The sequence below is a fragment of the Mycteria americana genome, unplaced genomic scaffold (assembly GCF_035582795.1).
Source record: "Mycteria americana isolate JAX WOST 10 ecotype Jacksonville Zoo and Gardens unplaced genomic scaffold, USCA_MyAme_1.0 Scaffold_174, whole genome shotgun sequence".
In the NCBI taxonomy this organism is placed as follows: Eukaryota; Metazoa; Chordata; class Aves; order Ciconiiformes; family Ciconiidae; genus Mycteria; species Mycteria americana.
Genome location: NW_027445514.1, coordinates 4,795 through 20,820, shown reverse-complemented (window position 1 = coordinate 20,820; position 16,026 = coordinate 4,795). Strand labels below are relative to the sequence as shown.

Below are 16,026 nucleotides of genomic sequence, written 5' to 3'. Positions count from 1 at the left end.
CGGGGACGTGGGGACACCGGGACACGGTGACACTGGGGATGGGGGACAACGGTGACAACGCACGTGTGGGCGCCGCGGGGACACGGCGCCGCGGGGACAGGGGGACGCGGCGACGAAGGGACACGGGGACCGCGGTGACACGGGGCGGTGGCAACGAAGGGACACGGGGACCGTGGGGTCACGGTGACAAAGGGACACGGGGCCACGGTGACGCGGGGACGCAGGAACTGCGGTGACACGGAGCTGCGGGGACAAAGGGACACGGGGACAAAGGGACACGGGGGTCGTGGTGACAAAGGGACGCGGGGACCGTGGTGACACGGGGAGTGCGGGGTCACAGCGGTGAAGGGACACGAGAAGCACGGGGTGGCGGTGACGCGGTGACAAAGGGACCTGGGGTCGCAGAGCCGTGGGGCTGGAGAGTCGCGGTGACGCGGTGACGGTTACGGTGACACGGGGTTGCGGTGACAAAGTGACACGGGGACCAGGGGGCTACGGTGACGTGGTGACAAAGGGACCGGGGGGTCACGGGGTTGGGGTGTCGCGGTGACACGGGGACCGCGGGGACGTGGGAACCGCGGGGTCGCGGTGACGAAGGGACCCGGGGTCGTGACGCTGCGGGGTCGGGGTGACACGGGGACCGGGGTGACACGGGGACGGTGGGGACACGGGGACCGGGAGATCGTGGTGACAAAGAGACACCGGAACCGCGGGGGCGCGGTGACAACGGGGCCTGGGGACTGCGGGGTCGCGGTGACGAAGGGGGTGCCACGGGGTGGGGCGTCGCGGTGACGCGGGGGCAGGGTGACGCGGTGACGTGGGGATGAAGGGCTGCGGTGGCACGGTGACAAAGGGACCCGGGGTCGGGGTGACACAGGGTCAGGGTGACAAAGGGACCCGGGGTCGGGGTGCCACGGGGTCAAGGTGACACGGTGACACAGGGTCAGGGCAACGCGGTGCCATGGGGTCGGGGTGACACGGTGACAAAGGGACCCGGGGTGGGGGTGCCACAGGGTCAGGGTGACACGGTGACATGGGGACGAAGGGACCCGGGGTGGGGGTGCCACAGGGTCAGGGTGACACGGTGACACGGGGACGAAGGGACCCGGGGTCAGGGTGCCACAGGGTCGGGGTGACACGGTGACACGGTGTTGGGGTGACACGGTGCCGTGGGGTCGGGGGGACACGGTGACGTGGGGACGAAGGGCTGCGGTGGCACGGTGACAAAGGGACCCGGGGTCGGGGTGACACGGGGTCAGGGTGACACGGTGACAAAGGGACCCAGGGCCAGGGTGCCACGGGGTCAGGGTGCCAAAGGGACCCGGGGTCAGGGTGCCACGGGGTCAAGGTGACACGGTGACACAGGGTCAGGGCAACACGGTGCCATGGGGTTGGGGTGACACGGTGACAAAGGGACCCGGGGTGGGGGTGCCACAGGGTCAGGGTGACACGGTGACACGGGGTTGGGGTGCTGCGGTGACACAGGGTTGGGGTGACACGGTGCCGTGGGGTCGGGGGGACACGGTGACGTGGGGACGAAGGGCTGCGGTGGCACGGTGACAAAGGGACCCAGGGTCGGGGTGCCATGGGGTCAGGGTGACACGGTGACAAAGGGACCCGGGGTCGGGGTGACACAGGGTCAGGGTGACACGGTGACACAGGGTTGGGGTGCTGCGGTGACACAGGGTTGGGGTGACACGGTGACGTGGGGACGAAGGGCTGCGGTGGCACGGTGACGAAGGGACCCGGGGTCGGGGTGACACAGGGTCAGGGTGACAAAAGGGACCCGGGGTCAGGGTGACACAGGGTCAGGGTGACACGGGGTTGGGGTGTTGTGGTGCCGTGGGGTCGGGGTGACACGGTGACAAAGGGACCCGGGGTCGGGGTGCTGCAGGGTCAGGGTGACACGGTGACATGGGGACGAAGGGACGTGGGGTCGGGGTGCCACAGGGTCAGGGTGACACGGTGACACGGTGTTGGGGTGACACGGTGCCGTGGGGTCGGGGGGACACGGTGACGTGGGGACGAAGGGCTGCGGTGGCACGGTGACGAAGGGACCCGGGGTCGGGGTGACACAGGGTCAGGGTGACAAAAGGGACCCGGGGTCGGGGTGACACAGGGTCAGGGTGACACGGTGACAAAGGGACCTGGGGTCGGGGTGCCACGGGGTCAGGGTGACAAAGGGACCCGGGGTCAGGGTGCCACGGGGTCAGGGTGACACGGGGTTGGGGTGTTGTGGTGCCGTGGGGTCGGGGTGACACGGTGACGAAGGGACCCGGGGTCGGGGTGACACAGGGTCAGGGTGACACAGTGACATGGGGACGAAGGGACCCGGGGTTGGGGTGCCACAGGGTCAGGGTGACACGGTGACACGGGGTTGGGGTGTTGCGGTGACACAGGGTTGGGGTGACACGGTGCCGTGGGGTCGGGGCGACACGGTGACGTGGGGACGAAGGGCTGCGGTGGCACGGTGACAAAGGGACCCGGGGTCGGGGTGCCACAGGGTCAGGGTGACAAAAGGGACCCGGGGTTGGGGTGACACAGGGTCAGGGTGACACGGTGACACAGGGACCCAGGGTCGGGGTGCCACGGGGTCAGGGTGACACGGTGACAAAGGGACCCGGGGTCGGGGTGACACAGGGTCAGGGTGACACGGTGACACAGGGACCCAGGGTCGGGGTGCCACGGGGTCAGGGTGACACGGTGACAAAGGGACCCAGGGTCGGGGTGCCACGGGGTCAGGGTGACACGGTGACAAAGGGACCCGGGGTTGGGGTGACACAGGGTCAGGGTGACACGGGGTTGGGGTGTTGTGGTGCCGTGGGGTCGGGGTGACACGGTGACGAAGGGACCCGGGGTGGGGGTGCCACAGGGTCAGGGTGCCACAGTGACATGGGGACGAAGGGACCCGGGGTCGGGGTGCCACGGGGTCAGGGTGACACGGTGACACGGGGTTGGGGTGACACGGTGCCGTGGGGTCGGGGGGACACGGTGACGTGGGGACGAAGGGCTGCGGTGGCACGGTGACGAAGGGACCCGGGGTCGGGGTGACACAGGGTCAGGGTGACAAAAGGGACCCGGGGTCGGGGTGACACAGGGTCAGGGTGACACGGTGACAAAGGGACCCGGGGTCGGGGTGCCACGGGGTCAGGGTGACAAAGGGACCCGGGGTCAGGGTGACACGGGGTTGGGGTGTTGTGGTGCCGTGGGGTCGGGGTGACACGGTGACGAAGGGACCCGGGGTCAGGGTGACACAGGGTCAGGGTGACACGGTGACATGGGGACGAAGGGACCCGGGGTCAGGGTGCCACAGGGTCAGGGTGACACGGTGACACGGGGTTGGGGTGTTGCAGTGACACAGGGTTGGGGTGACACGGTGCCGTGGGGTCAGGGTGACATGGTGACGTGGGGACGAAGGGCTGCGGTGGCACGGTGACAAAGGGACCCGGGGTCGGGGTGACACAGGGTCAGGGTGACAAAAGGGACCCGGGGTCAGGGTGACACAGGGTCAGGGTGACACGGGGTTGGGGTGTTGTGGTGCCGTGGGGTCGGGGTGACACGGTGACAAAGGGACCCGGGGTCAGGGTGCTGCAGGGTCGGGGTGACACGGTGACAAAGGGACGCGGGGTGGGGGTGACACAGTGACATGGGGACAAAGGGACCCGGGGTGGGAGTGTCACCAGGTGGGGGTGTCACGGGGTCGGGGTGTCACAGGGTGGGGGTGTCCCGGGGTCACAGTTTCATGGGGTGGGGGTGTCCTGGGGTGGGGGTGTCACAGAGTGGGGGTGTCACAGGGCGGGGGTGTCACAGGGTCACAGTTTCATGGGGTGGGGGTGTCCCGGGGTGGGGGTGTCATGGGGTCAGGGTGTCACAGGGTGGGGGTGCTGCGGGGTCAGGGTGACACGGTGACATGGGGACGAAGGGACCCGGGGTGGGGGTGTCACGGGGTCAGGGTGTCACAGGGTGGGGGTGTCCCGGGGTCGGGGTGACACAGTGACATGGGGACGAAGGGACCCGGGGTGGGGGTGTCCCAGGGCGGGGGTATCCCGGGGCGGGGGTGTCCCGGGGTCACAGTTTCATGGGGTGGGGGTGTCCTGGGGCGGGGGTGTCACAGAGTGGGGGTGTCCCGGGGTGGGGGTGTCACAGGGTCGTGGTGTCACAGGGTGGGGGTGTCCTGGGGTCGGGGTGTTCCAGGGTCACAGTTTCATGGGGCGGGGGTGTCACAGAGTGGGGGTGTCCCGGGGTCACAGTTTCATGGGGTGGGGGTGTCCTGGGGCGGGTGTGTCACAGGGCGGGGGTGTCCTGGGGCGGGGGTGTCCCGGGGTGGGGGTGTCCCGGGGCGGGGGTGTCCCGGGGTCACAGTTTCATGGGGTGGGGGTGTCCTGGGGCGGGGGTGTCCCGGGGTGGGGGTGTCCTGGGGTGGGGGTGTCCCAGGGTGGGGGTGTCCCGGGGTCACAGTTTCATGGGGCGGGGGTGTCACAGAGTGGGGGTGTCCCGGGGCGGGGGTGTCCCGGGGCGGGGGTGACACAGTGACATGGGGACGAAGGGACCCGGGGTGGGGGTGTCACGGGGTTTGGGGTGTCACAGGGTGGGGGTGTCCCGGGGCGGGGGTGTCCTGGGGTCACAGTTTCATGGGGTGGGGGTGTCCCAGGGTGGGGGTGTCCCGGGGCAGGGGTGTCCCAGGGCGGGGGTGTCACAGAATGGGGGTGTCCCGGGGTGGGGGTGTCCCGGGGTCACAGTTTCATGGGGTGGGGGTGTCCCGGGGCGGGGGTGTCCCAGGGTGGGGGTGTCCCGGGGCGGGGGTGTCCCGGGGCGGGGGGGCCGTACCTGCGGGGTGGTGGTTGGCGGCATAGCCCTGCAGCGGGTGGGGGGCTCCGTAGGGCTGGCGGTGCAGCAGGTCGGGGTCGGGGTGCGACGCCCGCGAGCCCCCGTACACCAGGCTGGGGGGGGGGGGAAGGGCCGTCAGCGCCTCGCACGATCGCCGCCGCCACCCCCCCCCCATCCCCGGGCCCTCGCGCGCTCCTCGCACGCTCGCCCCGGCGCCGCGCGGTGTCGGGCCACAGGCGCGAGCGCGAGCGGCCCGCGGGCGTGCGACGGGCGGGAGAGGCGGCGGGGAAGCGCCGACGGGCGTGCAAGGCGCGTGACGTAGGACGCGGAACCGGCTACGGTCGTGCGACAGGCCCGACGCACGGTCGTGAGCTGCCCGCAGGCGTGCAACAGGCGTGATACACGGCACGGAACCAGCTACAGTCGTGCAACAGGCACGGCGCACGGTCGTGAGCTACCTACAGGCGTGCAACAGCCGTGATACACAGCACGGAACCAGCTACAGTCGTGCAACACACCCAACGCACGGTTGTGAGCTGCCCACAGGCGTGCAACAGCCGTGATACATGGCACGGAACCAGCTACAGTCGTGCAACAGGCTCGACGCACAGTTGTGAGCTGCCCACAGGCGTGCAACAGCCGTGACACGTGGCAGGGAACTGCCTACAGTCGTGTAACGGGCGTGATACACGGCACGGAACCAGCGACAGTCGTGCAACAGCCACGGTGCACGGTCATGAGCTACCTACAGGCGTGCAACAGGTGTGATACATGGCAGGGAACCAGCGACAGTCGTGCAACAGGCACGGTGCATGGTTGTGAGCTGCCCACAGGCGTGCAACAGGCGTGATACACGGCACGGAACCAGCTACAGTCGTGCAACACACCCAACGCACGGTTGTGAGCTGCCCACAGGCATGCAACAGGCATGACACATGGCACGGAACCAGCTACAGTCGTGCAACAGGCGTGATACACGGCACGGAACCAGCTACAGTCGTGCAACAGCCACGGCAACACGGTTGTGAGCTGCCTACACGCGTGCAACAGGTGTGATACATGGCAGGGAACCAGCTACAGTCGTGCAACAGGCACGGCGCACGGTCGTGAGCTACCTACAGGCGTGCAACAGCCGTGATACATGGCACGGAACCAGCTACAGTCGTGCAACAGGCTCGACACACGGTTGTGAGCTGCCCACAGGCGTGCAACAGCCGTGACACGTGGCAGGGAACTGCCTACAGTCGTGTAACGGGCGTGATACACGGCACGGAACCAGCTACAGTCGTGCAACAGCCACGGTGCACAGTTGTGAGCTGCCCACAGGCGTGCAAAGGGCGTGATATACGACACGGAACCAGCTACAGTCATGTAACGGGCGTGATACACGGCACGGAACCAGCGACAGTCGTGCAACAGCCACGGTGCACGGTCGTGAGCTACCTACAGGCGTGCAACAGGTGTGATACATGGCACGGAACCAGCTACAGTTGTGTAACGGGCGTGATACACGGCATGGAACCAACTACAGTCGTGCAACAGGCACGTTGCATGGTTGTGAGCTGCCCACAGGCGTGCAACAGGTGTGATATACGACATAAAACCAGCTACAGTCATGCAACGGGCGTGATACACGGCACGGAACCAGCTGCAGTCGTGCAACACACCCAACGCACGGTTGTGAGCTGCCCACAGGCGTGCAACAGCCGTGACACGTGGCAGGGAATCAGCTACAGTCGTGCAACGGGTGTGATACACGGCAGGAAACCAACGACAGTCGTGCAACAGCCACGGCGCACGGTTGTGAGCTGCCTGCAGGTGTGCAATGGGTGTGATATACGACGCGGACCCAGCTACAGTCGTGCAACAAGCGTGGTGCACAGTTGTGAGCTGCCCACAGTCGTGCAACAGGCGTGATACACAACATGGAACCGGCTACAGCCGTGCAACAGGCCCAGTGCATGGCTGTGAGCTGCCCACAGGCGTGCAACAGGCATGACACATGGCAGGGAACCAGCTACAGTCGTGTAACGGGCGTGATACACGGCACAGAACCAGCCACAGTCGTGCAACAGCCACGGTGCACGGTCATGAGCTACCTACAGGCGTGCAACAGCCGTGACACGTGGCAGGGAACCAGCTACAGTCGTGCAACGGGCGTGATACACGGCACGGAACCAGCCACAGTCGTGCAACAGGCATGGCGCACGGTTGTGAGCTGCCCACAGGCGTGCAACAGGTGTGATATACGACATAGAACCAGCTACAGTCGTGCAACGGGCGTGATACACGGCACGGAACCAGCTGCAGTCGTGCAACACACCCAACGCACGGTTGTGAGCTGCCCACAGGCGTGCAACAGCCGTGACACGTGGCAGGGAACCAGCTACAGTCGTGCAACGGGCGTGATACACGGCACAGAACCAGCCGCAGTCGTGCAACAGACCCGACGTACGGTTGTGAGCTGCCCACAGGCGTGCAACAGGTATGATATACAACACGGAACCAGCTACAGTCGTGCAACAGCCACGGTGCACAGTTGCGAGCGGCCCACAGGCGTGCAACGGGTGCGATGCACAGCGGGGAACTGCCTACAGTCGTGCAACGGGCGTGCTACGTGACACAGAACCAGCTACAGTCGTGCAACAAGCGTGGTGCACAGTTGTGAGCTGCCCACGGTCGTGCAACGGGTGTGATACACAACGTGGAACCGGCTACAGCCGTGCAACAGGCCCAGTGCACGGCTGTGAGCTGCCCACAGGCGTGCAACAGGTGTGATACACGGCAGGGAACCAGCTACAGTCGTGTAACGGGCGTGATACACGGCACGGAACCAGCTACAGTCGTGCAACAGCCACGGTGCACGGTTGTGAGCTGCCCACAGGCGTACAACAGGAGTGATACATGGCAGGGAACCAGCTACAGTCGTGTAACGGGCGTGATACACGGCACAGAACCAGCCACAGTCGTGCAACAGACCCGACGCACGGTCATGAGCTACCTACAGGCGTGCAACAGCCGTGACACGTGGCAGGGAACCAGCTACAGTCGTGCAACGGGCGTGATACACGGCACGGAACCAGCCACAGTCGTGCAACAGGCATGGCGCACGGTTGTGAGCTGCCCACAGGCGTGCAACGGGTGTGATATACGACGTAGAACCAGCTACAGTCGTGCAACGGGCGTGATACACGGCACGGAACCAGCTGCAGTCGTGCAACACACCCAACGCACGGTTGTGAGCTGCCCACAGGCGTGCAACAGCCGTGACACGTGGCAGGGAACCAGCTACAGTCGTGCAACGGGCGTGATACACGGCACAGAACCAGCCGCAGTCGTGCAACAGACCCGACGTACGGTTGTGAGCTACCCACAGCCGTGCAAAGGGTGTGATATATGGCAGGGAACCAGCTACAGTCGTGTAACAGCCACGGTGCACGGTTGTGAGCTGCCCACAGGCGTGCAACAGCCGTGACACGTGGCAGGGAACCAGCTACAGTCGTGCAACGGGCGTGATACACGGCACGGAACCAGCTACAGTCGTGCAACAGCCACGACGCACAGTTGTGAGCTGCCCACAGGCGTGCAACAGCCGTGACACGTGGCAGGGAACCAGCTACAGTCATGCAACGGGTGTGATACACGGCATGGAACCAGTGACAGTCGTGCAACAGGCATGGTGCACGGCTGTGAGCTGCCCACAGGCGTGCAACGGGTGTGATATACGACATAGAACCAGCTACAGTCGTGCAATGGGCGTGATACACGGCACGGAACCAGCTGCAGTCGTGCAACACACCCAACGCACGGTTGTGAGCTGCCCACAGGCGTGCAACAGCCGTGACACGTGGCACGGAACCAGTGACAGTCGTGCAACGGGTGTGATACACGGCATGGAACCAGTGACAGTCGTGCAACAGGCATGGTGCACGGCTGTGAGCTGCCCACAGGCGTGCAACGGGTGTGATATACGACATAGAACCAGCTACAGTCGTGCAATGGGCGTGATACACGGCACGGAACCAGCTGCAGTCGTGCAACACACCCAACGCACGGCTGTGAGCTGCCCACAGGCGTGCAACAGCCGTGACACGTGGCAGGGAACCAGCTACAGTCGTGCAACGGGCGTGATACACGGCACAGAACCAGCCGCAGTCGTGCAACAGGCATGGTGCACGGTTGTGAGCTGCCCACAGGCGTGCAACAGGTATGATATACAACACGGAACCAGCTACAGTCGTGCAACAGCCACGGTGCACAGTTGCGAGCGGCCCACAGGCGTGCAACGGGTGCGATGCACAGCGGGGAACTGCCTACAGTCGTGCAACGGGCGTGCTACGTGACACAGAACCAGCTACAGTCGTGCAACAAGCGTGGTGCACAGTTGTGAGCTGCCCACGGTCGTGCAACGGGTGTGATACACAACGTGGAACCGGCTACAGCCGTGCAACAGGCCCAGTGCACGGCTGTGAGCTGCCCACAGGCGTGCAACAGCCGTGACACGTGGCAGGGAACCAGCTACAGTCGTGCAACAGCGTCAATGCACGGTTGTGAGCTGCCCACAGGCGTGCAACAGGCATGACACATGGCAGGGAACCAGCTACAGTCGTGTAACGGGCGTGATACACGGCACGGAACCAGCTACAGTCGTGCAACAGGCTCGACGCACAGTTGTGAGCTGCCCACAGCCGTGCAAAGGGTGTGATATATGGCAGGGAACCAGCTACAGTCGTGTAACAGCCACGGTGCACGGTTGTGAGCTGCCCACAGGCGTGCAACAGCCGTGACACGTGGCAGGGAACCAGCTACAGTCGTGCAACGGGCGTGATACACGGCACGGAACCAGCTACAGTCGTGCAACAGCCACGACGCACAGTTGTGAGCTGCCCACAGGCGTGCAACAGCCGTGACACGTGGCAGGGAACCAGCTACAGTCATGCAACGGGTGTGATACACGGCATGGAACCAGTGACAGTCGTGCAACAGGCATGGTGCACGGCTGTGAGCTGCCCACAGGCGTGCAACGGGTGTGATATACGACATAGAACCAGCTACAGTCGTGCAATGGGCGTGATACACGGCACGGAACCAGCTGCAGTCGTGCAACACACCCAACGCACGGTTGTGAGCTGCCCACAGGCGTGCAACAGCCGTGACACGTGGCACGGAACCAGTGACAGTCGTGCAACAGGCACGGCGCACGGTTGTGAGCTGCCTACAGGTGTGCAATGGGCGTGATATACGACACGGACCCAGCTACAGTCGTGCAACAGGCACGATGGACGCCTGTGAGCTGCCCACAAGCGTGCAACAGCCGTGACGCACAACACGGAACCAGCTACAGTCGCGACGGACGCTCGTGAGCTGCCCGCAGGCGTGCAACGGGTGCGACGCAGGAACCAAGCGACCGTGCAACACGCGCCCGTGGAGCCACCTACACCCGCGCACCGTACAGTCGTGCAACGCTCGCAGGCGTGCGACGGGCGCGACGCACAGCCGTGCGCTGCCCGCAGCCGTGCGACACGCGCAACGCGCGGCTCCAACGGCCGCGCGCGCCGCCCTCGCGAACGGCCGGGGTCGCGCAACAGGCGCGAGCGTGCGAGCGCGTGCCGCCCACGGCCGTGCGACGCACCCGCGCGCCCGCCGCGGTCGTGCGGCGCCCGCGGGGCAGGCAACGGTGCGAGAAGGCGCCGTGCGAGACGCGCCCGTGCGATGCCTGCCGCCGTGCGGGGGGTGGGGGTGGGGGTGGGGGGGCAACAGCCGGGCAACGTGGCGAGACGCCGGCGTCCGTGCAACGCATGAGGCCGCACTCGTGCAAGGGGTGCGGTGCACGACCCTGCACCCTGCGCACCAGCACCCGTGGGACCCTGCACCCCGTGCACGAGTACCCTGAGGACCCTGCAGCCCGTGCACGAGCACCCTCAGAGCTACTGCCCCCCCGTGCACCAGCACCCGTGGGACCCTGCACCCTGTGCACGAGCATCCCGAGAACCCTGCACCTTGTGCACCAGCACCCATGGGACCCTGCACCCTGTGCACCAGCACCCATGGGACCCTGCACCCTGTGCACGAGCACCCCGGGGACCCTGCACCCCGTGCACGAGCACCCTGAGGACCCCGCACCCCGCGCACCAGCACCCCAAGGACCCCGCACCCTGTGCATGAGCACCCCGAGGACCCTGCACCCCGTGCACCAGCACCCGTGGGACGCTGCACCCTGTGCACGAGCACCCTGAGGACCCTGCAGCCCGTGCACGAGCACCCTCAGAGCTGCTGCCCCCCCGTGCACCAGCACCCGTGGGACCCTGCACCCTGTGCACGAGCATCCCGAGAACCCTGCACCTTGTGCACCAGCACCCATGGGACCCTGCACCCTGTGCACGAGCACCCATGGGACCCTGCACCCCGTGCACGAGCACCCTGAGGACCCCGCACCCCGCGCACCAGCACCCCAAGGACCCCGCACCCCGCGCACCAGCACCCCAAGGACCCCGCACCCTGTGCACGAGCACCCTGAGGACCCTGCACCCCGTGCACCAGCACCCGTGGGACCCTGCACCCTGTGCACCAGCACCCTGAGGAGCCTGCAGCCCGTGCACGAGCACCCTCAGAGCTGCTGCACCCCGTGCACCAGCACCCATGGGACCCCGCACCCTGTGCACCAGCACCCCAAGAACCCTGCACCCCATGCACGAGCACCCTGAGAGCTGCTGCACCCCGTGCACAAGCACCCATGGGACCCTGCACCCCGTGCATGAGCACCCCAAGGACCCCGCACCCTGCGCACCAGCACCCATGGGACCCTGCACCCTGTGCACGAGCACCCCGAGAACCCTGCACCCCGTGCATGAGCACCCGTGGGACCCTGCACCCCATGCACAAGCACCCCAAGGACGCTGCACCCCGTGCACCAGCACCCATGGGACCCTGCACCCTGTGCACGAGCACTCCAAGAACCCTGCACCCCATGCACAAACACCCTCAGAGCTGCTGCACCCTGCACACCAGCACCCATGGGACGCTGCACCCCATGCACGAGCACCCCGAGAACCCTGCACCCTGTGCACGAGCACCCCGAGAGCTGCTGCACCCCGTGCACGAGCACCCATGGGACCCTGCACTCTGCGCACCAGCACCCGTGGGACCCTGCACCCCGTGCACGAGCACCCGTGGGACCCTGCACCCCGTGCATGAGCACCCCGAGGACCCTGCACCCCGTGCACGAGCACCTATGGGACCCTGCCCCCCGTGCACGAGCACCCTGCGAGCTGCTGCACCCCGTGCACGAGCACCCCAAGGACCCTGCACACCAGCACCCATGGGACCCTGCACCCTGTGCATGAGCACCCTGAGAGTGCTGCACCCCGTGCACCAGCACCCATGGGACCCTGCACCCTGTGCACGAGCACCCCAAGGACCCCGCACCCTGCGCACCAGCACCCATGGGACCCTGCACCCCGTGCACAAGCACCCCAAGGACCCTGCCCCCCATGCACGAGCACCCGTAGGACCCTGCACCCCGTGCACCAGCACCCCGGGGACCCCACATGCACCAGCACCCTGAGGCTCCTCCACCCCAGGGTGCTGCACCCGCTGCAGGAGACCCCAGCACCCCAGTCCCCGGTGCCACGGGGGGCCCCTGCACCCCGGTACTCCTGCACCCGGTGCGCCGGCACCCCAGCACCCAGCGCACCCCAGTCCCTGCTGCACGGACGCCCCGGCACCTCGAGCCCCGGTGCACGGAGCGGGCAGCACCCCAACACCCGCTGCCCTGCACCCCAATACTCCCGCACCCCAGGGTGCTGCACCCGGTGCACCGGGACCCCAGCACCCCAATACTCCCGCACCCCGCTGCACCGGCCCCCCAGCACCCAGTGCGCCGGCACCCCTGCACCCCAATACTCCTGCACCCCGGTTCCCGGTGCACTGGGACCCCAGCACCCTGAGCCCCGGTGCACCGAGACCCCAGCACCCCGGTGCTCCTGCACCCCGGTTCCCGGTGCACCGGGACCCCAGCACCCCGAGCTCTGGTGCACCAGAACCCCAGCACCCCGATACTCCCGCACCCCGCTGCACCGGCCCCCCAGCACCCAGTGCGCCGGGACCCCTGCACCCCAATACTCCTGCACCCCACTTCCTGGTGCACTGGGACCCCTACACCTCGGTGCTCCTGCACCCCAAGTCCCGGTGCACGAAGACCCCAGCACCCCAATACTCCCGCACCCCGCTGCACCGGCACCCCAGCACCCAGTGCACCGGGACCCCTGCACCCCAATACTCCTGCACCCCGGTTCCCACTGCACGGAGACCCCAGCACCCCAAGCCCTGGTGCACCAGGGGGGCCCAGCACCCCCGTTCCCGGTGCTCCTGCACCCCAGCACCCCAAACCCCCGTGCACGGACACCCCAGCCCCCGGTGCACCGGCACCCCTGCACCCCAATACTCCTGCACCCCGGTTCCTGGTGCACCAGGACCCCAGCACCCCGAGCTCTGGTGCACCGGCACCCCAGCACGCCGATACTCCCACACCCCACTGCACCAGCACCCCAACACCCAGTGCGCCGGGACCCCTGCACCCCAATACTCCCGCACCCTGGTTCCCGGTGCAACAGGACCCCAGCACCCCGGTGCTCCTGCACCCCAAGTCCCAGTGCATGGGGACCCCAGCCCCCGGTGCTCCAGCATCCCTGCACCCCAGATCCTGGTGCACTGGGACCCCTACACCTCGGTGCTCCTGCACCCCAAGTCCCGGTGCACGAAGACCCCAGCACCCCAATGCTCTTGCACCCCGCTGCACCGGCACCCCAGCACCCAGTGCACCGGGACCCCAGCACCCAGTGCATGAGGACCCCAGCACCCCAATACTCCTGCACCCCGGTTCCCGGTTCACTGGGACCCCAGCACCCTGAGCCCCGGTGCACGGACACCCCAGCCCCCGGTGCACGGGCACCCCAATACTCCCGCACCCCACTGCACCAGCACCCCAGCACCCAGTGCGCCGGGACCGCTGCACCCCAATACTCCTGCACCCCAGATCCCAGTGCACCAGCACCCCAGCACCCTGAGCCCCGGTGCACCGAGACCCCAGCACCCCGGTGCTCCTGCACCCCGGTTCCCGGTGCACGGGGACCCCAGCACCCCGGTGCTCCTGCACCCCGCTTCCCGGTGCACGGGGACCCCAGCACCCTGAGCCCCGGTGCACGGACACCCCAGCCCCCGGTGCACCGGCACCCCTGCACCCCAATACTCCCACACCCCACTGCACCAGCCCCCCAGCACCCAGTGCACCAGGACCCCTGCACCCCAATACTTCTGCACCCCAGATCCCAGTGCACCAGCACCCCAGCACCCTGAGCCCCGGTGCACCGAGACCCCAGCACCCCGGTGCTCCTGCACCCCGGTTCCCGGTGCACGGGGACCCCAGCACCCAAGTCCCGGTGCACGGACACCCCAGCCCCCGGTGCACCAGCACCCCTGCACCCCAATACTCCTGCACCCCAGTTCCCGGTGCACTGGGACCCCAGCACCCCGGTGCTCCTGCACCCCAGCACCCCAAACCCCCGTGCACGGACACCCCAGCCCCCAGTGCGCCGGGACCCCTGCACCCCAATACTCCTGCACCCCAGTTCCCGGTGCATGGAGACCCCAGCACCCCAAGCTCTGGTGCACCGGGACCCCAGCACCCCAAGTCCTGGTGCACCAGGGGGCCCCAGCACCCCAATATTCCTGCACCCCAGCACCCCAAACCCCCGTGCACGGACACCCCAGCCCCCGGTGCACCGGCCCCCCTGCACCCCAATACTCCTGCACCCCAGATCCTGGTGCACCGGGACCCCAGCACCCTGAGCCTCGGTGCACCAAGACCCCAGCACCCCGGTTCCCACTGCACAGGGACCCCAGCACCCTGAGCCCCGGTGCACGGACACCCCAGCACCCCAATACTCCCACACCCCACTGCACCGGCCCCCCAGCACCCAGTGCGCCGGGACCCCTGCACCCCAATACTCCTGCACCCCAGATCCTGGTGCACCGGGACCCCAGCACCCTGAGCCCCGGTGCACCGAGACCCCAGCACCCCGGTGCTCCTGCACCCCGGTTCCCACTGCACGGGGACCCCTGCACCCCAATACTCCTGCACCCCGGTTCCCGGTGCACCAGGACCCCAGCACCCCGAGTCCCGGTGCACGGACACCCCAGCCCCCGGTGCACCGGCACCCCTGCACCCCAATACTCCCGCACCCCACTGCACCGGCCCCCCAGCACCCAGTGCGCTGGGACCCCTGCACCCCAATACTCCTGCACCCCAGTTCCCGGTGCACCGGCACCCCAGCACCCTGAGCCCCGGTACTCCTGCACCCCAGCACCCAGTGCACCGAGACCCCAGCACCCCGGTGCTCCTGCCCCCCGCTTCCCGGTGCACCGGGACCCCAGCACCCCAATACTCCTGCACCCCACTGCACCGGCCCCCCAGCACCCACTGCACGAGGACCCCAGCACCCCGGTTCCCACTGCACGGACACCCCAGCCCCCGGTGTACCGGCACCCCAGCACCCCAATACTCCCGCACCCCACTTCCCGGTGCACCGGTCCCCCAGCTCCCCGCTACCCCCGCACCCCGCGCCCCAGCCCCCCAAGTCCCGGTGCCCCCAGCCCCCCGGTCCCCGCTGCACGGAGCCCCCAGCCCCCCAAGCTCCGGTGCCCCGGGCCCCCAGCCCCCCAATCCTCCCCCCTCCCCCCCCCCCCGCTTCTCCCGCCTCCCCCCCCCCCCCCCCAGCCCCCGGTACCCGCCGCTCCCCCCCCCCCCCCCCCTTCCCCGCCCGCTCCCCGCCGGGCGGGCCCGCACCTGGCCTTGGCGGAGCGCTCGTAGGTCCAGCCGGGCCCGGCGGCCAGCGGGTCCCCGAAACCGGCGGCCGGGTAGTTCCTGTCCATGGGGGCGGCGGCCCGGCGGGGAAGGGAGGGGAGGGGAGGGGAGGGGAGGGGGGGGGGCAAGGGCGGGGCGGGGCGGGACAGGCCCCGCCGCGGCGGCGCCCCCGGGGCCGGGCCGGGCCGCGGGCGGCTGGGCCGGGGGCGGCGGAGGGCGGCGGCGGCGGCGGCGGCGGCGGCGGCGGCGGGGGGGGGGGGGGGGGGGGGCAGCGCTCACGGAGCGGCCATGTTGGCTGGCGGGGCCGCGCCGCCGCCGCTTCCTCCCACAATGCACCG

General features: G+C 68.2%; 1 protein-coding gene across 1 annotated transcript in view; it reads right to left on the bottom strand.

Moving 5' to 3' along the window:
- The window catches only part of PRR12 (proline rich 12), a 56,880-nt gene extending 41,080 nt beyond the window's left edge, over positions 1–15,800 (bottom strand). The window contains 2 exon segments of the mRNA XM_075489528.1: positions 4,828–4,940; positions 15,671–15,800. Coding sequence (XP_075345643.1) covers positions 4,828–4,940; positions 15,671–15,756 — 199 coding nt within the window. The 5' untranslated portion in view covers positions 15,757–15,800.
- Between the last annotated feature and the right edge of the window lie 226 nt (positions 15,801–16,026).